At 42.8% G+C, this 24,180-nt stretch overlaps 1 protein-coding gene and 1 pseudogene across 2 annotated transcripts; both read left to right on the plus strand.

The window, feature by feature from the left end:
* The first annotated feature begins 12,076 nt into the window (after positions 1 to 12,076).
* DPPA3 (developmental pluripotency associated 3) lies at positions 12,077 to 14,955 on the plus strand. Its single transcript, XM_080660776.1, has 3 exons — positions 12,077 to 12,276; positions 13,926 to 14,203; positions 14,744 to 14,955. The coding sequence occupies exons 1-3, from the start codon at positions 12,204 to 12,206 to the stop codon at positions 14,837 to 14,839; spliced, it is 447 nt and encodes a 148-aa protein (XP_080516902.1). The 5' UTR covers positions 12,077 to 12,203; the 3' UTR covers positions 14,840 to 14,955.
* Positions 14,956 to 18,853: 3,898 nt separating this feature from the next.
* On the plus strand, positions 18,854 to 19,219 carry LOC308244426 (eukaryotic translation initiation factor 1-like; annotated as a pseudogene). The gene has a single exon. The product of its transcript is annotated as a eukaryotic translation initiation factor 1-like (transcript).
* The last annotated feature ends 4,961 nt before the right edge of the window (positions 19,220 to 24,180 follow it).

A 24,180-nucleotide genomic window follows, 5' to 3' on the forward strand; every position in this document is an offset into this window, starting at 1 on the left:
AACCTCCTGCTGGGACAGCTCCAGGCGCCGGCGGGTGGCCAGCGAGAAGGGCATCCAAGGGTGGGGCCGCCCCGACAGACGCGATCAGAGAGCAGTGGAGGGTACCCCTCAAGTGATTCATTAACCCAGGGTCTGCGACAATGTTCCAAAACAAGGGCCTCCTGTCTCCCCTCCCAGGCTTTCCCTCTCTTTGGAATACTTTTCACTAATAGACCCTATATTTTGGATCTATGATTTGTTGTCGTCTGTTCCTACCAGAATGGATGCTCTTTGAGATCAAAACTTGGATTTTTGCCTGCGGCTCTCTCCGCCAGACCTGCGAGCCTGGCGCAGTGGGGTGAAAAGATTTCTAATCTAAAGAAGGCACCTGGAGAGAAAAGGTGGGGTCAGCAGATAAGAAAGTGGAGCCACGATTCCTGAGGTCCTTAGGTTACATCTCCCGGGCAGGTTAGAATTTTAAAGGTGCGTTCACTGATTTAAAGCCTTTACCCCGCCTTCAGCCTCAGGCAGATCAGGCCGGTTCACTGTTTAACATTCCTAGAGGGTAAATTTGCTAGAAAGTCATTCTCACAGAAGTTAGTGAAAAATTCAGACGTTTAGCTTCGACTACAGTTTTAAAACTTCCTTGTCTTTTGTTATTTTCTTCCAGCCCTGACGTTTTTTGATGGGAAAACGTTGGTAGGAAACCTGTGCAGGCTCCTAGTCTATCCCAAGTGGATCCTGACTTCCAGGTCCCCGAAATGAGTCTTGGGGCTCCACCTTCTGTGCGTAGTTGACAGTTTTCACACTTAGAGATTTCCCTTTTTGCCTTCCTGTTTTGTCACTGGAGGGACCTAGGGTCCTTTCTCTTCTGGTTTGAGGAGGTTTTGCTTAATTATATCCCTTCTTCGAGGGCTGGAAATTAATACAAATCTGGATTTCCCTTTGTAAGAAAGGTTCAAAACCTGTAAAGAATTGTTGCGTTTATTTGAGCCAAACTGTTGTCGACTATAGCAGGGAAGCAAAATCTCAAAAAGAATGGCAGTTATAAACCTTATTTTATACATTGCATTGGTGATAGATTAGGGAGATGGGAGAAAGCAAAGGGGAAACCTCGGGGTTGGGTGAAAAGTAAAAGGACAGACATAGGTGGATACTGGGTAGTTAACAGCCAACAATTAGCATCATAACAATAACAATGAGAGGATTTATGGTCTCCGCCCTGGTGCATTGCCCTAAGGGATTGGGAAAAAGAGAGTTGCCCTGACATTCCAAAGGAATGTTATTGTAGATGCAAAAGACAATACTACCAGTAGGCAGGCTTAGTTAAGGTAAAGATTGGCTTTTGTCAGGGAAGGTTCTAGCCTAGGATGTGACTACCTGCCATAAACTGCTTTTAGTTAAAAATTTTTAATTCCATGCCCTAGTCACTAGGGCCTAGTGGATAGAGCATCTGCTTGTGGACCAAAAGGTCCCAGGTTCGATTCCAGGCAGAGCAAGTACTGCAGTTGCAAGCTCCTCCCCAGCCAGAGGCAACCAATGGATGTGTTTCTCACTCAATGTTTCTGACTTTCCCTTCCTCGCTGAAATCAGTAAGCATTAGGACACTAAGAGTAAATCATGTGCAACTAGTAGATAAATAAATTCTGAAGATCTAATGCACAGAATAGAAATTCAAAGTTGCTAATAGAAGAGTGGGGTTTTTTTTCCAACAACAATTGACTTTCATTATTATTTTATACTACCCAGTGCACAGGTAGGGTCCCTAAGCCTGCCGGTTGATCAGGGCCCATCAGGTTCCCCGCCTCCCTGCCTCCCCCTTCCCTCGCTCCCTCAGCACCCCACCATGTTCCGTGCTGCCCCCTGGTGGTCAGTGCACTTCATAGTGAGCGATCAAACTCCCTGTCTCCTGGTTGAACTCCTGAGGGGACAATTTGCATATTAAACATATATATATACACACACACACACACACACACACACATATATATATATATATGTATATACATACATACATACATACATACACACACACACACACATACACACACACACACATACTAGTAGCCCTGCTCACGAATCCATGCAAGAGTAGCTCACTACCGCTTGCCTTAGCTGGCCACCCGCCCACCACTGCTGGTAGCTCTCCACTGCTCATAGGTCGCTGTCGCGCCCTCCTGTAGCTCTCCATCACTTGTAGATTGGTCGTGACATTAACGCATAATGGATAATTAGCATATTCCTCTCTTATTATATAAGATAGATTTTTAGGTGGATAGCATAGTGGTTAGACATTTATATAATTTACAAAGTGATCTCTAGGTAAATCTAGTACCCACCTGGTCCCACACAGTTATTACAATATTAGTGACTATTTCCTATATTGTACTTTATATCCCAGTGACTATTTTGTAACTACCAATTTGTATTTCTTAATCTCTTCACCTTTATCACATACCCCCCAACTCTTCTCCTATCTGACAATCCTGTTAATTCTCTGTATCTATGAGTTTGTTTCTGTTTTGTTTGTTCATTTATTTTGTTCTTTAGATTCCACATATAAGTGAACTTATATGGCCCAGTCAGCCTGAGGACTGAAGGGTCTGGGGTTCAATTCCAGTCAAGGACACGTACCTCCGTTGCAGGCTCCTGGCCCTGGTCGGGGGCATGCAGAAGGCAACCAATGGATGTGTCTCTCGCACATCAGTGTTTCTCTCTCTCTCCCTCTCCCTTCTACTCTCTCTAAAAATCAAGGGAAAAAATATCCACAGGTGAGGATTAAAAAGCATAAAAATAAAAAATAAGTGAACTCATATGGTATTTGTCTTTTTCTTTGTCTGACTTATTTCACTTAGCATAATACCCTTCGGGAGGAGGGACAAACTTTTCTCTACCCTCAAGGTTCTTCTGGCTGGTCTAGTAAATCAAATAGACATGAGAGAGATTAACAATAGAAAATAAACTAATTTAATACATACATAAGTACGGGAACACCATATACATAAGAAAGTCAGAGACCCACACGTAGGAGAGGTTCACAGACAGAAAGGGGATCAAGATATATAGAAGGCATTCTGAGCTGGGGATGAGCTAATACATCTTGGGGGCTTCAAAGGGTCACTGTGGTTAAGAAAAGCAGACGTTTCATAAATAGGAGTTTGTCCTGCCCTGTAGATCAGGGGTCCTCAAACTACGGCCCGCGAGCCACATGCGGCCCACCGAGGACATTTATCCAGCCCGCTGGGTGTTTTTGCTGCCGCTGCCTGTCCTGCTTAGCAGCCGACTCATTCCGGGCCCACAGTGCGCATGTGTGGAATGTGCGCCGCACTCTCCGACTCCCGTCCTTCTGTCTGTCTCTCAACTCCTCCTCTCAGTCTCGGGTGTGATCAGACGAGTCACGAGTCACGAGCTTGCCTGTGCAGAGCCTGCTGCTGCCTGAGGACCGAGGTAAGAACAAGTTAGGATTTATTTTTTTCTGAAGTTAGGAGGTCTTTTTTTTTGCAGATAGGGGGCGCCTTTTTTTAAGTTAGGAGAGCCTTTTTTAAAAGTTGGTTAGTTGGTTGGGGTGGTTTCTAGGGGGGTTGCATCACAGTGATAACGCAAATAGTCAGCGCTCAGTGCTAATGCAAATTGTCAGTGCTCAGAGGTAATGCAAATAGTCAGTGCTCAGTGGTAATGATAATTGTAAGTGCTCAGTGTTAATGCAAATGGTCAGCGCTCGGTATTAATGCAAATTGTCAGCGGTCAGTGTTATCGCAAATGGTCAGCGGTCAGTGTTAATGCAAATGGTCAGTGCTCAGTGTTATCGCATGGGGGCCCCAAACTGGTAATCTGCCTAGGGCCCCATGGGAACTTAATCCGGCTCTGCAGACAGCCGAGGAGTAGGAAACCCAATTTAATTGACAGTAAGTGCATTTATATTTTGATTGCTATTCAGTTGTGTATGATGTTGTATGTTGTGTGCTGTGTAAGCCCCGGTTCACACTGTTGCGATCTCTGAGCAGTGCGAGTTCAGCCATATGCTTGTATGGCTGAACCCGCATTAGATTCGGAAGAAAAAAGGCATACGTGCCTTCTTTTTTCCTGCAGTGGAATCTGATTGCATGGGTCTTCTCACCCATGCGATCAGATTCCTGTGCGAGTTCACAGATCACAGTGCGGTTCGCACAGGGTAGTGTGAACTGGAAAGGTGGTGGAGGAACCGGCTCTGTAATCGTGCCGGTTCCCACACTGCACCAGTGTGAGCCTGAGGTAAAGGCAGAGTTCCATCAATATGGGCACTGGTGAGGCTGAAATGATGTGGACTGGCAAGGCTGCATTGATGGACACTGATCAGACTGCATTGATGGGCACTGATCAGACTGCATTGATGGGCAGTGCAGTCTATATGTCTCTGTGTGGGCAAAGTTATTGCTGGTATATTGTTTTTGTAGTGCTGTATATATATATATATTGGTATTTTACTAATAGCAATTTGGAATCCCTAGGAAACAATGATATCAAGAAAGAGAAAAATAGACTCGGAGTGTAGGATATTCAAAGAACAGTGGACTTATGATTACTTTTTCATGCAGTACAAGGAAAGAGCTGTGTGTTCGATATGCCAGAATATAGTGTCTGTGTTCAAAGAATGCAATTTGCGTCAACACTATCAAATTCAACATAAAGATAAATATGATTGTTTGGTCGGAGAAGTGAGAAAAGATAAAATATTAAAACTGAAAAATACATTGACAACTCAGCAAAATACTTTTGTGAAGCAGAAGCAGCTAAATATTTCATCACTGCGAGCAAGTTTTCAAGTTGCCAAGCTAATAGCGTGCACTGGCAGACCATTCGTGGAGGGAGAATTTGTTAAAGAATGCCTTCTTTCTGTTGCCAAAGAGATGTGTCCAGAGAAGGCCGATTTATTTAGTACAGTGAGTCTTTCAGGACCTACAATTACACGAAGGATTGAAGAAATGGGAGACAATTTGCATCAGCATTTGCAAAACTCCACAAAAAAACTTTCCTATTTTTCCTTGGCACTCGACGAAAGTAATGATGTTTGTGATTCTGCACAACTTCTAATTTTTATTCGTGGGACGAATGACTATTTCAAAGTCACAGAAGAGCTTGCTGCACTACAAAGCATCAAAGGAACAACTACAGGAGAGGATATCTATGAAAAGGTTTGCCAAACTGTGAATGGTTTGGAGCTGGACTGGGCTAAACTAGCCAGTGTGACAACTGATGGTGCTCCTAGCATGGTGGGGTCTAAGAAAGGAGTAATTGCTCGCATTAACCAAGAGATGGACAAACATAACCATTCTCATCCAATAGCCATACACTGCCTCATCCACCAACAAGCGCTGTGTAGTAAATCACTGAAGTGGTACTCTGTTATGAAAATTGTGGTATCTTGTGTTAACTTCATTAGAGCTAATGCACTAAACCACAGACAATTTCAGGAATTTCTGTCTGAGCTAAATGTTGCCTGTGAAGATGTTCTGTACTACACAGAAGTCCGTTGGCTGAGTCGAGGGAGAGTTTTGAAACATTTCTATGACTTACTTCCACAGATTACAGCTTTTCTGCTTTCAAAAAACAAAGAAGTACCAGAGCTCAATGATGCAGAATGGAAATGGCACCTTGCCTTTCTGACAGATGTAACAGAGCTACTCAACAGTTTCAATGTGCAACTTCAAGGAAAGGGGAAGCTCATCTGTGATATGCAATCACATGTGAAAGCATTTGAAGTAAAATTAGGCCTCCTCATCAAACAAGTGAAGGAGGAAAATTTCTGCCATCTCCCCACAACTCAAAATCTGTTAGCGGAAAAACCATTGGTTGCATTCCCAAACAAAACATGTGTGGATTCACTGGAAAAGTTGCAAAAGGAGTTCCAATTTAGATTTAAAGAGCTTCATCACCATGAACAGGACATACAGCTTTTCCGTAACCCATTTTCTATTGACATTGAAAATGTGGATACAATTTACCAAATGGAACTGGCTGAACTGCAGAATTGTGACCCTCTAAAAGACGCATTCAAATCAAGCAGCCTTCCTAATTTCTATGCATCTCTCCCCTCTGAGACATATCCTAATCTCAGGAACCATGCACTCAAAATGGCAACCATCTTTGGCAGCACCTATGTCTATGAACAGACTTCTTCCAGAATGAAACATCTGAAATCTCCAACCAGATCTAGACTAACTGATGCACACTTGCATCACTTGTTAAGGCTAGCAGTGACAAATATGGAACCGGACATTGACCATCTCATTAGCCAAAAGCAGGCCCATAGTTCTCATTGAAATACTGGTAACTTTGTTGATTTAACTTTACTTGTTCTTCATTTTAAATATTGTATTTGTTCCCGTTTTGTTTTTTTACTTCAAAATAAGATATGTGCAGTGTGCATAGGAATTTGTTTATAGTTTTTTTTTTTAAACTATAGTCCGGCCCTCCAATGGTCTGAGGGACAGTGAACTGGCCCCCTGTTTAAAAAGTTTGAGGACCCCTGCTCTATCCACTGAGCCAAACTGGCTAGGGCTGTTGTCGGCAGTTCTTGAACATGGATGGACCACATTCCAAGGTTAACTACCAGGTCCAAGGTTGACTTCTGGGGGCAAGGTTGATTCCAGGTCCCGGAGAGGAGCAGGGCGTACAAGTCCCAGCCAGGTTAGAATGTGCTTTCTTTAATCAGAACAAATGATCACAGTTAACAGAGAATGATTTCTTATAATAATAGCTAGTCCCCAATATTCTATTTCTGCCCCTAATAGCACCATAGTTTAGGTTAGGGTGTCTTGAACCCTACCAACTTATCTCTTAACTTGGGAAGTAAGATCCTTCCACCTAGCTTGTTTCTTATTCTTAAAAAACAAAATTCAACTTACTAAATTGAAAAGATCTGATTTGATTTATTTAATGATTCATGAATTTGGGCTGCATCCAATTTAGCAGATAAGAAGGAGCTGTGAAGAGCTACAGAAGGACAGATTGGAACAAGAGCCCTGCAACCAAGGTTTGTGCCCAATGCTCTACCCACTGAGCTAAACCTGCTAGGGCAGTCCTAAGGGTTTTAAGGGTGGAGATTTTAAGGGAGGTCCAAGGGGAAAATCTCAATAGAATATTCAGCAGTTGTACAGATGTGTCCTTTCAGGGTTGTGGTCTCCACTGATTGGTGGGCCCCAGGGCAAGGGATCCCTATTCAATGAAGCTGGTTCCGAGATCAGCTGTGGCTGGGTTGTTTTTTTTTGTGTGTGTGTGTGTTTTTAAATATATTTTATTCATTTTTTACAGAGAGGAAGGGAGAGGTAGAGAGAGTTAGAAGCATCGATGAGAGCGAAACATCAATCAGCTGCCTCCTGCACACCCCCTACTGAGGATGTGCCTGCAACCAAGGTACATGCCCTTGACCGGAATCGAACCTGGGACCCTTGAGTCCACAGGCCGACGCTCTATCCACTGAGCCAAACCGGTCAGGGCAGCTGTGGCTGGTTTTGTTTCTCTTCTGGGTCTGGAGCTGAAATACAACTGAGACCTAGATGTTATCTCTAAGGGGGGGAAAGGTCAGGGGGTCCATACCTCTAGGAGAGGAAAGGTCGTCCTGGGGTAAAGGTCCCACCCTGCATTTTGTCCTTTGCTTGGCACCAGGGTCTTTTTCTGTTGGTGACCTGTACATGGCCATCTTCCTTGCTCTGCTCATGTCTGCCTACCACAAAAGGAATGTATGCAGGTGGTGACATTTTTGAGAAAGTGAATGTCTAAAAATGTTTCATCCTTGCTCAGTAGTTTGGCTGAGCATAGTATTCTAGGTCAGAAATCATTTTCCTTCAGAAATTGGAAAGTATTTCTTCATTATCCTTTATTAACCAGTGTTGTTAAGGAATTTGAAACCATTGTATTTCCTGATCTTAGATTCTCATTTTCTTATATTTTCTCTCCTGTTTTTACATCTGTGTGTGATTTTGCCTTACTTATTAAGGGAATATTGTTGACTTTATTTTCAAACTCTTTTTTGTTGTTTCTAATATAAACTTCTAATTTCTAGGTACCCTTTTTGTTCTCTGAATTTTTCTTCTTAAAAAAGAGTGCCCTGCCCTAGCTGGTTTGTCTCAGTGAATAAGAGCGTTGGCCTGCGGACTGAGGGGTCCCAGGTTCGATTCCAGTCAGGAGCACATGCCTGGATTGCGGGCTTGTTCCCCAGTGGGGAGCGTGCAGGAGGCAGCCAATCTGTGATCCTCTCTCATCATTGATGTTTCTATCTCTCTACCCTCTCCCTTTCTTTCTGAAATCAATAAAAAAAAATAGCCGAAACCGGTTTGGCTCAGTGGATAGAGCGTCAGCCTGCGGACTGAAAGGTCCCAGGTTCGATTCCGGTCAAGGGCACGTACCTTGGTTGCGGGCACATCCCCAGTAGGAGGTGTGCAGGAGGCAGCTGATCAGTGTTTCTCTCTCATCGATGTTTCTAACTCTCTATCCCTCTCCCTTCCTCTCTTTAAAATATCAATAAAATATATATTTAAAAAATATATATATATTTTTTAAAAGAGTGCCCTGAGGGGGCAGAGCATCCTGTTTATTTCAAAAATATGTAAATTTTTTATCTCTTTTAAAAAATATATTTTTTTATTGACTTAAGAGAGGAAGAGAGAGGGAGAGAGAGATAGAAACATCAATGATGAGAGAGAATCATTGATCGTCTGCCTCCCGCCCCACACTAGGGATCAAACCTACAACCCGGGCATGTGCCCTGACCAGGGACTGTAACCTCCTGGTTCATAGGTCAAAGTCTCTTAACTTACTTCCCAAGTTAAGAGATAAGTTGGTAGGGTTCAAGACACCCTAACCTAAACTATGGTGCTATTAGGGGCAGAAATAGAATATTGGGGACTAGCTATTATTATAAGAAATCATTCTCTGTTAACTGTGATCATTTGTTCTGATTAAAAAAAGCATATTCTAACCTGGCTGGGACTTGTACACCTATGACCAGGGACTGTAACCTCCTGGTTCATAGGTCAATGCTCAACCACTGAACCACACCAGCCAGGCTAATTTTTTAATTTTTGAGTAATAGTCGGTTGTGGGTTGTTGTTGTTTTCAAGTTGCTGTGTTCTGTTTGGCTTTTTATGTCCTCTTTTGAGCTATAAAGGAAAAACATATTAACTAGAGAGCTGTTATAAATTTTAAAGATTTTTTATCTGATCTTTTAAAGCATATTTTAGGGATTGTGTTTCTGAACAATCCTCTTTGTATTTTTACCTTCTGTTACTTCTGGCTCAGCTTCTGTCAGGTTTAAGTAAACTGAATCTCCTCCATCTATCCCCCCAACACCTTCCTATAGATATGCTTCTCTCACCTTTTCCTTAAACCTGGATATATATATATATATATATATATATATATATATATATATATATTGATTTCAGAGAGGAATGAAAAGAAAGAGAGATAGATAGAAATATTAATGATGAGAGAGAATCATTGCTCGGCTGCCCCCTGCAAGCCCTACACTGGGGATCAAGCCAGCAACCCAGGCATGTGGCTGACCTGGAATTGACCATTGACCTCCTGGTTTATAGGTTGAAGCTCAACCACTGGGCAACACCAGCTGGGCAAACCTGGATTTCTTTTTTTTTTTTTTTTTTTTTTTTTAATTTAATAAATCTTTATTGTTCAGATTATTACAATTGTTTCTCCTTTTTCCCCCCATAGCTCCCCTCCACCTGGTTCCCACCCCACCCTTTGCCCTTACCCCCCCTTCACTGTCCTCATCCATAGGTGTACGATTTTTGTCCAGTCTCTTCCCGCATCCCCCACACCCCTTCTCCCCCGAGAATTGTCAGTCCACTCCCTTTCTATGCCCCTGATTTTATTATATTCACCAGTTTATTCTATTCCTCAAATTTTTAATTCACTTGATTTTTAGATTCACTTGTTGATAGATATGTATTTGTTGTTCATAATTTTTATCTTTACTTTTTTCTTCTTCCTCCTCTTAAAGAATACCTTTCAGCATTTCATATAATACTGGTTTGGTGGTGATGAACTCCTTTAGCTTTTTCTTATCTGTGAAGCTCTTTAACTGACCTTCCATTCTGAATAATAGCTTTGCTGGGTAGAGTAGTCTTGGTTGTAGGTTCTTGCTGTTCATCACTTTGAATATTTCTTGCCACTCCCTTCTGGCCTGCATAGTTTCTGTAAACCTGGATTTCTTGAGTGAAAGTGTATGTCAGCCCTTTTCACTGTCTCACCTCTATATCTTAAATCTTCTGCAATCTGATTTTTACTCTCACTTCTCCACTGGAAGTCTCAGAGACCATTGTAGGAGAGGGTCTCAGGGCAAAAAGGAGAACAGAGGAGAGATGAACAGTAGGAGGAGAAAGTTAAAAGAGCCATAAAGCCGTGCTTCTTAAACTTTAGCGTACATTTGAATCAACAGGGAACTTTAAAATGATGAATGTGAACCCCAGTCTTTGGTTCAGTAGGTTCAGGTTGAAGCTCATTATATCTAATCATATCTAACAAATTACCAGGGGGCTGTTGATACTGCCTGTCTGGAGGCCATGCTTTCAAGAACCATTTGAATCAAGTGTTGTGACACAGCATGTTTATGGCTACTCTTCATCACCTACAAAAATATTTTTCTTTTTTTTTGTTTTGTTAATTCTCACCCAAGAATGTTTTTCCATTGCTATTTAGAGAGGGTGGAAGGAAGAGGGAGGGAGGGAGGGAGGGAGAGAGGAGAGAGGAGAGAGAGAAACATAGATATGAGAGACGCACACATAAATTGGTTGCCTCCCACACCCACCCCACCAGGCACAGGGATCAAACTTGGAACCCAGATACTTGCTCTTTTTTATTTTTTATTTTTTAAAATATATCTTATTGATATTTTACAGAGAGGAAGGGAGAGGGATAGAGAGCTAGAAACATAGATGAGAGAGAGAAACATCGAACAGCTGCCTCCTCCTGCACACCTCCCACTGGGGATATGCCTGCAACCAAGGTATATGCCCTTGACCGGAATCGAACCCGGGACCCTTCAGTCCGCAAGCCGACGCTCTATCCACTGAGCCAAACCGGTTTCAGCCCAGATACTTGCTCTTAACCAGCAATCCAACCTGAGACTCATCAGTCCTCAGGTTGATGCTCTAACCACTGGCCCAAACCAGCTAGGGCCCCTACAAAAATATTTCTTGATCATAATGTCACCTCTTACTTTTTACTAAAAACAAACAAGATTGCTTTTGAGTATTTTCTCATAGTTTCCAGCTAAAGCGGGGAGGGGAAGGTTGTGCACTGAATAGGAGATGAGAAAAAGAAGACTGGGGCGGCTGGGGATTTGTTATACTTCCTGTAGAAAATCAGCAGTTAATGTTGGTGCTCTTTGCTAGAATTCAGTACAAGTATTGGGGGAAGGAGCCGCAATTATAAATTTAATTAATCTCAGTTGTTAACAATGTTAACTGCATTTAAAGGTGGAGCTTATAAAATGAAATTATAGATCTAAAATACACATCCATAAAATATCAAGCTAATAAGCTGTTTATGACACTTCTCTACTTTCCCTCACTAGCAGACTTTCCCTCATAGCAGACTTTCCCTCACTAGCAGACTTTCCCTCACTAGCAGACTTCCCCTTAGAAGCATCTAAGATTTAGGATGAGCCTGACAAGGAAAACTTTAAGGAAACTTTCTCAGTTAACGTAATTGGGAGTTAATCCGAAAATGGAGAAAAACTGCCCTTTTCTGCTCTAGAACATGCCTAGTCCGGTTCACAAACCAGTAGTCATCTCTGGAAGTAGAATTTGGAAAAAACAAAAAACAAAAAAAAACAGCACACACACACAAAAAAAATAAAACAACAAAACAAAACCCGAAAAGCCACAACACTGAATTTTAAGGATACACCCATAGAGGCTCCTGATAAATTTTCCAGCCTAAAGGCCAGAGGGCATGATTATCTCTTTGAGAGCAGATGCAGAATTTTCTATTAGTCCACTAACAGGACTACTCCCACCTTAAACTCTTTAGTCATCAGTCATTTGCATTCAAATAGGCTTGTCGATTGGCTCACCGGCATTATTTAGCTTAACTCTTTCCCCACATTTCCTTGCTGTTCTTTTCAGACTACTTGGTAGCAACTTGTGAGTTTTGAGCATCACATTCAGCTTGAACTCTTTGCAGACGGGTTCTAGGAGGAATTTCAGGCTGTGACTAGACTTGCAATGGATTCACCAACGAAGCATAATGACCCTTCCACTGGGTCATTTTCTCAGATGTCCCATGAAGGATATTCAGGTAAGACAGATGCGGCCCTTTTGGACTACAGGGGTTGGGAAGTGAAGAGCCTGCCCTCCTTCCTTAGGGGGATGCCTTCAGTGTTTTAAAGAAGAATACAGCTAAGTAGGCCCCTCCAGTGGGGGAAAAAGCACAGGGGCTAAAGAGGAAAGACAAGAAACTTAACTTTAATTTAAACTAAAGTTTGTATAACTTTTTATTATGTATTTCAGAGAGGAAGGGAGAGGGAGAGAGATAGAAATACCCATGCTGAGAGAGAATCATTGATTGTCTGCCTCCTGCGCATGGCCCACTGGGGATCAACCATGAAACCAGGGCATGTGCCCTGACCGGGAATCCAACCATGACCTGCTGTTTCAGAAGCCTATGCTCAACCACTGAGCCATGCCAGCCAGGCAACATTTTTTAATCTTGCCAAATTTTTCAGGATTGGCTTTCTGGCTAAATCTACACTTTAGGGAATGTTGATAAACAGGAAAATGGTGGCTTTTCAGGTAACAGAAGAGAGGGGCCAGTGAATGTGCACCAGATCCTACACCATCTCCAGCACTACTCAGCACCATTGGTCAGGATAATGTTTCAGAGGAGTGAGCCTGGGAGTGTGTGAGGATCTCATAAAAATTAGGCCACAGAAAGGAGGCAGGAAGGGGGGGACCTACTTAGCAGTATCCTGGAACACAGCTTCTAAGAAAGTCCTAATTTATATTGTAAGCCCATTCACAGCCTTATTGTATGACATGAGTATGTATGAGATACGCAGATGGTTTGTGAGGGAAGAGCCAAGAGTTAAAGTGGTGGGCTTCCCACAATATTGGCTTTGAGTAGAAAGATTTACTACCATGAAAAATCTGGGTAATAGCCATTTCAACTTCCTAGCTCTGCTTAAAGCTGGGGAGAGATTGTTTTAAGTGAGGTTTCTTTGGCTTTTTCACTGGAGTGGTTCTTTTGTTAGGAAAATTTAGTAGAGTTACAGTTACAAAGTTGAACTGCGGAAAGATTTTGACTTTAAAATTAATGCTTTACATCCCTCATTTCTATTAAACATTTACACAAATGACAGTGGAATAACTGCCAGTACCTACTTTCTGTCCCAGAATCTTCCACTTGGAATTATGTACTCAGCTACTTTTGACGTCATGAAAAAATATAACATTCAGAACTAACAAAAGCAGGGAAAAGAAAAGTTGAAGGCACTATTTCCCAGAATAGTGGGTTTTATTTTTTTAAATATATTTTTATTGATTTCAGAGAGGAAGGGAGAGGGATAGAGAGATAGAACATCAATGATGAGAGAGAATCATTGATTGGCTGCCTCCTGCATGCCCCCCCACTGGAGATCGAGCCCACAACCCAGGCATGTGCCCTTGGCCAGAATCGAACCTGGGACTCTTCAGTCCACAGGCCGACGCTCTATCCACTGAGCCAAACTGGCTAGGGCAATAGTGGGTTTTAGAGCACGTTCTCAATGTATGCCCTACACTGTGCAGAGTTCTCCACTAGCACAGTGGGTAACGCAGCCAGTAGAAGGATTCCTCCACCTGAGAAACCTCCCACTGTCCATGTTCACCTGTTTAAGGGCAGGCCTAGTTTGAGCCTGAGACCAGACTAGTGGCTTGGGGGTAATGGATCTTAAATTTCTTTTCTTTCAGCTGACACTCAAGCTGTCTCAGAAGCACTAGCAAAGAACCTTAGTAACTTGACTCTCAACCCTAGTATTCAATTCTCTTCCCTTCCACAAAAACATTCACCCCAACAGCAGGACAGAGAAGAAATACCTGAGTATGTAGTGGGGATGAGTTATGGCCTGGTCTACAGGAGGAGACGTGGAGTGAGGACAATGGCAAGTCTTAAAAGAGACCTCAAAGGACTGTTTCCAACATGGCTGAGGAGAAGGAATGAGGCTATTCAAAACCGCAAGAAGAACAAGGTGAGTTTATGTGATCTGGGCCTACAGTTCTCCCAAGGGAGGGTGGGGATGCTCATAACGTAAATATTACTTTTTAGAGCTGTTTTAGGCTCACAGCAAAATCGAGCAGAAAATGCAGAATTCCCATGTACCTTCTGACCCCACACATTCATAGCCTCCTCCACTCTCAGCATCCCACACCAGAGTGCCAGTGCTTTAGGTGATGAATCTACATTGAGGTGTTATCATCACCTAAATATAGTTTACATTACTCTTGGTGTATGTTTACTTGTCTACATGCTGTCACAAACCGGATGCTCATGCCTATACTGGGTGGTAATGGACAAACCCCTGATTGACAGTCAGCAGCTGTTACCCTTACAAAATGGCCCACGGGCTAGTATTCTTTGGTACTCATGCATTTCAATTCTGCCTCCTACCACCACCACAAAGGTCTTGTTTTTTACCTTTTAGTGTACCCTATTTCAAATGCTATTTAGATCTGAGGGAGCATTTGATCATTTCATTAATCATAACACAGTCCTTTTTGTTTTTTTCCAGAATGAACCTGTATTTCAATGTGGCTGTAGTCATTGCCTATCACATCCAGGTCCTTCTTCTGGTATTGCTGAGAATTGTGACATGAAGTCATTTTAGGCATACACCATATTCTTGTACTCATTTAATTTGTAACACATTTTTTGATGTACTCTCTCAATTTTTAGTAGCAAATGTGTGTATAGGGCATCTTTAATAAACTTGAGGCATATCTGAGACATGTGTATTCTTGTTCTTTGAATTTATTGGGGTGACATTATGAAATTATAGTTTTCTGGTATACAGTTCTATAATACATCACTGGTATACTATATTGTGTATTTGATAAGAAACTATGAAAATTCCAGGACAAGTGGGATAGGGAATCTTAGACCTATAGCTGGGGAGCCATCTAGTAAGTCCCAAGGACACTTAAGGGTAAATGGTTTGTACTTCTCCACCCCAGCCAGAGGGTAAGTAGCTTAAATCAACCTAAGTCAGGGAGGCAGATAACAGAAATCCAGTTAAGAGAATAAATCTCATTTTGGCGCATCAGCATAAAGCTAGTGAATATTCTATTTCCACCCATAAGCTCTCCCCTAAATGCCCACCCTTTCAAATCCCTGAAAATGAAGTCCCCAGAGACCTTGCGCCTGTCATTCTCTTCCTCCTCTATTTACCCCACTTCTGGGGACACATCCTCTAATCCCTAAGGTACCCAGGGAGACTTGCAACCTTGGGAGAATGGGCAGCAGCACCTCATCCTGGGCCAAACCCTTGACCTTGTCTCCAAGGTCCCCTTTCCCCCTTTTCTCTGTCTTCCCAGAAAGGCTCTCCTGCTGGTTCTTTATGCCCTTCCATGTTTCACTGCCCTAAGTAGGTTTTTGGTGAGGTCAATAAATTCTTTTATTTTTCCTAGATCTTTTTAAAGAATAGTACTTTATTGAATACATGTTATTCACAGAAAAATAATCTTTAATCTGTGACTGCCAGATTATGCAGTGGAAAGTAATTTTCTTAGTTTTCCATACTGATGGAAAGGTTTCTACTATATGGGAAAGAAGCCATAAAATTATACTCACAAATATACTACTCTATCTCAAAACATTTCACACGATTGAGGTAAAAAAATTCATTTTTTTAAAAAATATTTTTATTTCTTTCAGAGAGGAAGGGAAAGGAAGAGGTAGAAACATCAATGAGAGAATCATGGATGGGCTGCCTCCTGCACACCCCCTATTGGGAGGTCGAGCCGGCAACCCTAGGCATGTGCCCTTGACCAGAATTGAACCCGGGACCCTTCAGTCCCCAGGCCAACTCTATCCACTGAGCCAAATGGGCTAGGGCAAGGTCAATAAATTCTAGCTTGCTTTTCTCCACTTTGTCACTTGATGGAAATCTTTCCCTCAAGAAAAACAAGAACTTAGGTTTTCTCTCCCAGTAACATGTTCACCCCCTTGTTCTTAGTCTTTATTTTATATTTGATTTTGCTAGCAATGAGCAAGGGCTGGGCTCCCTATTGTTTTAAAAAATATTTTTTAGCCCTCCCCGGTTTGCCTCAGTGGATAGAGTGTCAGTCTGTGGACTGAAGGGTCCCTGGTTCAATTCCTGTCCAGGGCAGGTACCTCGGCTTCAGGGTCCTCTCTGGCCAAGGCCCTGGTCAGGAGGTGTACAAGAGGCAATTGTGTTTCTCTCACATGGATGTTTCACTCTGTCTTTCCCTCTCTCTAAAAATTAATGGGAAAATATCCTAGGATGAGGATTAAAAACAAACAAAAAAATAGGGAGCCCAGCCGGTTTGGGTTGAGTTTGTACCTAGGAACCAGGAGGTCATGGTTCAATTCCCTGTCAGGGCAAATGCCAGTGTTGTGGCCTTGACTCCCAGTGTAGGGCTTGCAGAAAGCAGCCTATCAATGATTCTCATCATTAATATTTCCATATCTCACTCTCCATTCCTTTCTGAAATCAATTAAAAATGTAAAAAAAAAAGTAATAGAAGAGTTAGAGGTAGAAGGGAAGTAGAGGGTTTTGGCAGGAGGAAATGAAATATGATAATGGTATAGTAAGAGAGGGTTGCCATCCAATGGTATTTTACTTAGGTTATTTTCCTTTTTCATGACTCATCATCTGCAGATGTGAATTTCTTTGGGAAACAAAATATACATAAAATCTGTCATCTATCCTCCCACCTTCATATGCTTGAAGGCTTTTTTTTTTTTAAATATATTTTATTGATATTTTACAGAGAGGAAGGGAGAGGGATAGAGAGCTAGAAACATCGATGAGAGAGAAACATCGATCAGCTGCCTCCTGCACACCTCCCACTGGGGATGTGCCCACAACCAAGGTACATGCCCTTGACCGGAATCGAACCCGGGACCCTTGAGTCCACAGGCCGACGCTCTATCTACTGAGCCAAATCGGTTTCGGCTTGAAGGCTTTTATTGGTTTTTAAAGAGAGAGGATGGGAGAGGTATAGAGAGACTTTGATGAGAAATATCATTGAACATCAGCCTCCTGCACTCCCTCCACTGGGGATCCAGCCTGAAACCTGGGCATGTGCCCTGACCTGGAATCCAACCAGTGACCTCTTGGTTCGTGGCTCCATGTTCAACCATTGAGCCACATGGGGCAGGCAAAACTTGCATTTTAAAATATGGCTCAGATAAGCTTTTTAAAAGAAGACCAGGTATTTGTCTCTGAAAGGTGCAGGGAAATAAATGCAAGCTTCTCCTAGAAGGACCTTGGTTTCATAAAGTCAATCCTATATAATAAAAGCCTAGGTGGCGTCAGGCCCTCTTGCAATGCCCTCGCCTGATGTTGTCACAAGATGGCTGCCATCACATTGTCACAATATGGCTACCCTCACGTCATCACAAGATGGCCACCACAATATGGCTGGCAGGGGAGGACAGTTGTGGGCAATCAGACCAGCAGGGGAGGGCAGTTGGAGGTGAACAAGCCAGCAGGGGAGGGCAGTTGGGGGCAATCGGGCTGTCAGGGGAGTGATTAAGGGGCAATCAGGCAGGCTGGCAGGCGAGCGGTTAGGAGCCAGCAGTCCCAGATTGTGAGAGGGATATCTGACTGCCAGTTTAGGCCCGATCCCTTGTCTCACTGCAGGTTTGGGAGAGGGTGCAGGCTGGGCTGAAGGACACCCCCCCCCCCCGCCCCGCACGAATTTCATGCACCGGGCCTCTAGTTATCTATAAGTATTTTGAGCTGAAGAGGGGAGGTTTAGGGGAAGGTAAAAGGATTTTGTTGGCTTTGAAGTTCTAGAGCCACACCTCTGGCCCGGTAAAGACTACCTGCAGGTGCTCTCACTCCTGGGAGCATGCCCTGGCCTTTCTAGTTTCCTTCCCCTTCCCTGCCCCAGGCACCTCACCATTAGATTCCACATTCCCAAGCTACAAGGGCCCTTCCTTCATTTCTATAACTTGTCTCCTAAGCCCATTTCTTCTGATTTACCTATGTGATTTACTAAATAAATGATCTCTTACAAAAATATTTGCATAACCCATGGACAAAGACAATAGCTTGGTAGGGGCCTGGGGTCTAAGGCTGTGGGCAGGGCTGGCTGTAAGGGGTCAATGGAAGAAAAAAGGACATGTAGTACTTTCAACAGTAAAGGTTAAAGCCCTAGCCAGTTTGGCTCAGTGGATAGAGCGTCAGCCTGGGGACTGAAGGGTCCCAGGTTCGATTCCGGTCAAGGGCATGTACCTTGGTTGCAGGCACATCCCCAGTAGCTGATCAATGCTTCTCTCTCATCGATGTTTTTAACTCTCTATCCTTCTCCCTTCCTATCTGTAAAAAATCAATAAAATATATTTTAAAAAAATAAAGGTTAAAAACAAATTCTGGATCAAAATTTCACCTCTGGCTTTTTACTGAAAATGAACAAGATTGCTTTTGAGTATTTTATCATAGTTTCCAGCTTAAAGGGAAATGGGGGGAGGTTGCACGTTGAAGAGGAGATGAAAGAAGATTGGGGCAGCTGGGGACTTGCTCTACTTCCTGTAGAAAACCAGCAGTTAGGCCCCAGTGACTGAGCTGCTGCCAAGGACTCAGCCACCTCCTCCTTGAGCCCCCCTCACTTCCCGACTCTCTGCCTCCCTGCCCCTCTCCCCCACAGTTTCCACCAAGGAAAAGGAATCTTAACAGATGTCTGACATCCAGAACATCCACTCTTACGAACCCTTTGCTGATGCAAGTAAGGGTGATGATCTGCTTCCCGCTCGCATTAAGGATTGTATCCATATAAGAATTTAGCAGAGAAACAGCAGGAACACGCTTACTACTGTCCAAGGGATCGCTAATGATTATGATAAAAAGAAACCAGTGAAGGCCTTTAAGACGAAATTTGCCGGCAATGGTACTGTCATTGAGCATCCAGAATATGGAGAAGTGATTCAGCTGCAGGGTGACCAGTGCAAGAACATATGCCAGTTCCTTGGAGAGACTGGACTGGCTAAGAACGAGAAGCTCAGTGTTCATGGGTTCTAAAGCTTTTGGCTCACTGAAGCCTCAGTGAGGATTTCTTTGCAATGAGTAGAATTTCCCTTCTGTCCTGTGTCACAAGTTTAAAAACCTCACCGCTTGTATAATGTGACCATGCGGGGTCTGCTTTTCACTGGGACTAGTGTAAGTCCTTCATGCAATAAGCTGAAAAGAGCCATGCTGGCCCTAGCCGGTTTGGCTCAGTGGATAGAGCGTCGGCCTGCAGACTGAAGGGTCCCAGGTTCGATTCCGGCCAAGGGCACATGCCCGGGTTTCGGGCTCGATCCCCACTGGAGGTTGTGCAGGAGGCAGCCAATCAATGATTCTCTCTCATCATTGATGTTTCTCTCCCTCTCCCTTCCTCTCTGAAATCAATAAAAGAAATATATTAAAAAAAAAAAAAAAAAAAAAAAAGAGCCATGCTGTCTGGTCTTGAAGTCCCTCATTTCAACAGAGGTCAAGCAGTAGGGGCCTGGCAGTGTCCAGCCTGAAACAGAGCAATAACGACCTGATGTTTCAGCCAAGCCCATATCTGGCCAGAAGCTCCTCAGCAGAGTGTCCTGCCCTCAGGGAATATCACCGCCTGAACAGCCTTCCCTGAAGCTGAGAGGAGAGGGGTGAGGCAGCAGCAGCAGCATCTGCACCACTAGAGGGAGCCGTCGGTAGTCAAAGATCTACAACCTGACCAGGTGGATGGAGCTGGGAGCAGCCTGCCACCTTCCCTCTAGGGAGGTGATAGATAAAGACTTCTGACTTGTCACCAAGGTCTTTTTGACCAGACATATATTAGCTAATTGTTGTCCAAACACCATTATTTGAGGCCAACCTTCTATCATAGTTAAACTTTTGACAAGGGAACAAATTTCAAACTAACGTGTCAGTCATGTAGCTGGCTATAGAGCTTGCAACTAACTAGCAATAGCTGCCCAATGCCATGTGAAGTAACAAACTGATTTTTGGGGTGTTTTCCCCCCTCCTTCAGTTTTAACGTTATGTAATGTATTTAAACCCTTATTTAAATAAAACTTGTTTTCAGAAAGAAAAAAAAAGAATCAGCAGTTAATGTTGGTGTTCTTTGCTAGAATTCAATACAACTGTTGGGGGGAAGGCCAGTAATTAAAAATTTTAATTTCAGTTGCTTGAAAATGTTAAATGCATTTAAAGGTGTAGCTTATAAAACAAAACAATTATAGGTCTAAAATACACATCCATAAAATATCAAGCTAATCAGCTGTTTATAATGACACTTCTCTACTTTCCCTCCCTAGCAGACTTCCCCTTAGAAGCATCAAAGATTTAGGATGAGCCAGACAAGAAAACGTTAAGGAAAAGTTTCTCAGTTAACGTAATTGGGAGTTAACCCGAAAATGGGGGGAGACTGACCTTTTCTGCTCTGCTCTAGCACGAGCTAAGTCCGGTTCACAAAACAGTAGTCATCTCCGGAAGTAGAATTTGGAAAAAAAAAAAAATCACAAAAAAAAACACATTAAATTTTAAGGATACACCCATAGAAGCTCCTGATAAATTTTCCAGCCTAAGGGCCAGAGGGCATGATTATCTCTTGGAGATCAGAAGCAGAATTTTCTATTAATCCACTAACAACAAGACTACTCCCACCCACCTTAATCTCTTTAGTCATCAGTCATTTACATTCAAATAGGCTCGTTGATTGGCTTACCAACATTATTTAGCTTAGCTCTTTCCCCACATTTCACTCCTGTTCTTTCCAGACTACTTTGTAGCAACTTGAGATTTTTGAGCATCACCTTCTGCTTGAACTCTGCCTTCGGATTCTAGGAGGAACGCCAGCCTGTGACTGGACTAGCAATGGATTCACCAACAGAGCTTAACGCCCCCTCCACTGGGTCGTCTTCTCAGCTGTTGGATGAAGAAGATTCAGGTAAGATAGATGCTGTCCTCTTGCCTGGCCTCCTTTCATAGGGGGATGCCTTCAGTGTTTTAAAGAAGAATATAGCTAAGTAGGCCCCTCCAGTGGGGGAAAAGGCACAGGGGACAAAGGAAAAAGGGAAGAGCATTAAACTGCTTTGCTTGCTTCCTATGCTTAGGAACATTTCAATCTTTTCAGTCCACTTTCTGGGGAAAAGCAACCAAAATTCTGCTAGAATGGCTCATAGGGACTTGAAATTAGTACTTTCATCAGAAATACAGGTCAGGAATAGTGAAAAGGAACAAAACATAAGGAACTTAACTTCAATTTATTTTTTATTTTATTTTTGTTTTTTTCTTTATTGATTAAAGTATTACATATGTGTCTCTCCCCCCATTGCCCCCCACCCCCCACATTTATGCCCTCACCCCCCTGGTGACTGTGTTCATTGGTTAGGCTTATATGCATGTATACAGTCCTTTGGTTGATCTCCCCCTTAACCCCTCCCCCCCGCCCCCACCTTCCCTCTGAGGTTTGATGGTCTGGTCAATGCTTCTCTGTCTCTGGATCTTTAACTTCAATTTAAACTAAAGGTTATATATATATATATGTTTTTATTATGGATTTCAGAGAGGAAGGGAGAGGGACAGAGATAGAAAGATCCATGTTGAGAGAATCATTGTCTGCCTCTTGCAAGTGACCCACTGGGGAACATGTGCCCTGATGGGGAATCCAACCATGGCCTGCTGTTTCATAGGTCTATGCTCAACCACTGAGCCATGCCAGCCGGGCAACATTTTTTAATTTTGCCAAAATTTCAGGATTGGCTTTCTGGCTAAATCTACCCTTTAGGGGATGATCATAAACAGGAAAATGGTGGCTTTTCAGGTAACAGAAGAGAGGGACCAGTGAATGTGCACCAGATCCTACACCATCACCCATACTATTCAGCCACCATTGGTCAGGATAATGTTTCAGAGGAGTGAGCCTGGGAGTGTGTGAGGATCCCAGAAAAATTAGGCCACAGAAAGGATGCAGGAAGGTGGGGACTTACTTAGCAGTATCCTGGAACACTGCTTCTAAGAAAGTCCTAATTTATATTGTAAGCCCATTCACAGCCTTATTGTATGACATGAGTATGTATGAGATACGCAGATGGTTTGTGAGGGAAGAGGCAAGAGTTAAAGTGGTTGGTTTCCCATAATATTGGGTTTGAGTAGAAAGATTTACTACCATGAAAAATATGGGTGTACCTGGAGAGGGTTCTAGCCATTTCAACTTCTTACTCTGTTTAATGTTTTAAGTGAGGTTTCTTGGCTTTTTTCTCTGGAGTGGTTCTTTTTCCAAAAAAATTTAGTAGAGTTATAGTTACAAAGTTAAACTGCGGAAAGATTTTGACTTTTATTAATGCTTTACGTCCCCTCATTTCTATTAAACTTTTACACAAATGACAGTTGAATAACTGCCAGTACCTACTTTCTGTCCCATAATCTTCCACTTGGACTTATGTACCCAGCTACTTTTGATGTCATGAAAAATATAACATTCAGAACTAACAAAAACAGGAAAAAGAAAGGTTTGAAGGCACTGTTTCCCATAATCGTGGGTTTTAGAGCACGTTCTCAATGTATGCCCTCCACCTGAGAAACCTCCCACTGTCCATGTTCACCTGTTTAAGGGCAGGCCTAGTTTGAGCCTGAGACCAGACTAGTGGCTTGGGGGTAATGGATCTTAAATTTCTTTTCTTTCAGCTGACACTCAAGCTGTCTCAGAAGCACTAGCAAAGAACCTTAGTAACTTGACTCTCAACCCTAATTTCCTTCCCTTCCAGGAAAACTTTCACCCCAACAGGACAGAGAAGAATATGTACTGACACTGAGTTATGGCCTGGTTTACAGGAGGAGACGTGGAGTGAGGACAATGGCAAGTCTTAAAAGAGACCTCAAAGAACTGTTTCCAACATGGCTGAGGAGAAGGAATGAGGCTATTCAAAACCGCAAGAAGAACAAGGTGAGTTTATGTGATCTGGGCCTACAGTTCTCCCAAGGGAGGGTGGGGATGCTCATAACATAAATATTACTTTTTAGAGCTGTTTTAGGCTCACAGCAAAATCGAGCAGAAAATGCAGAATTCCCATGTACCTTCTGACCCCACACATTCATAGCCTCTTCCACTCTCAGCATCCCACATCAGAGTGCCAGTGCTTTAGGTGACGAATCTACATTGAGGCATTATTATCAACTAAAGTCTATAGTTTGCATTACGGTTCACTCTTGGTGTATGTTTACTTGTCTACATGCTGTCACAAACCGGATGCTCATGCCTATACTGGGTGGTAATGGACAAACCCCTGATTGACAGTCAGCAGCTGTTACCCTTACAAAATGGCCCACGGGCTGGTATTCTTTGGTACTCATGCATTTCAATTCTGCCTCCTCCCACCACTACAAAGGTTTTGTTTTTTACCTTTTAGTGTACCGTATGTCAAAGGCTTTTTAGATTTGAGGGAGCATTTGATCATTTCATTACTTATAACACAATTAATCCGTTGCTTTTTTTTCTTTTTTTCCAGAATGAACCAGTAATTCAATGTGGCTGTAGTCATTGCCTATCACATCCAGGTCCTTTTGGTATTGTTAAGGATTATGACATGGTTTTGGCTGGCTTGCCTCAGTGGATAGAGCATCAGCCTGAGGACTGATGGGTCCTGGGTTCAATTCCAGGCAAGGGCACATGCTCAAGTGGAGAGCATGTGGGGGCAGCTGATCAATGATTCTCTCATCATTGATATGTCTATCTCTCCCTCTCCCTGCCTCTCTGAAATCAATTATATATATATAACAAAACTCACACCTTAAAGAATTATGACATGGCATACACTGTATTCTTATACTCATTTGAGTTGTAACACATTTTTTGATGTACTCTTTCAATTTTTAGTAGCAAATGTGTGTATAGGGCATCTTTAATAAACTTGAGGCATATCTGAGACATGTTTATTAATGTTCTTGTTCTTTGAATTTATTGGGGTGACATTATGAAATTATAGCTTTCTGGTGAGCAGTTGTATAATACATCA

The sequence above is a fragment of the Plecotus auritus genome (genome assembly GCF_963455305.1).
Source record: "Plecotus auritus genome assembly, chromosome: 3".
Classification (NCBI taxonomy): Eukaryota; Metazoa; Chordata; class Mammalia; order Chiroptera; family Vespertilionidae; genus Plecotus; species Plecotus auritus.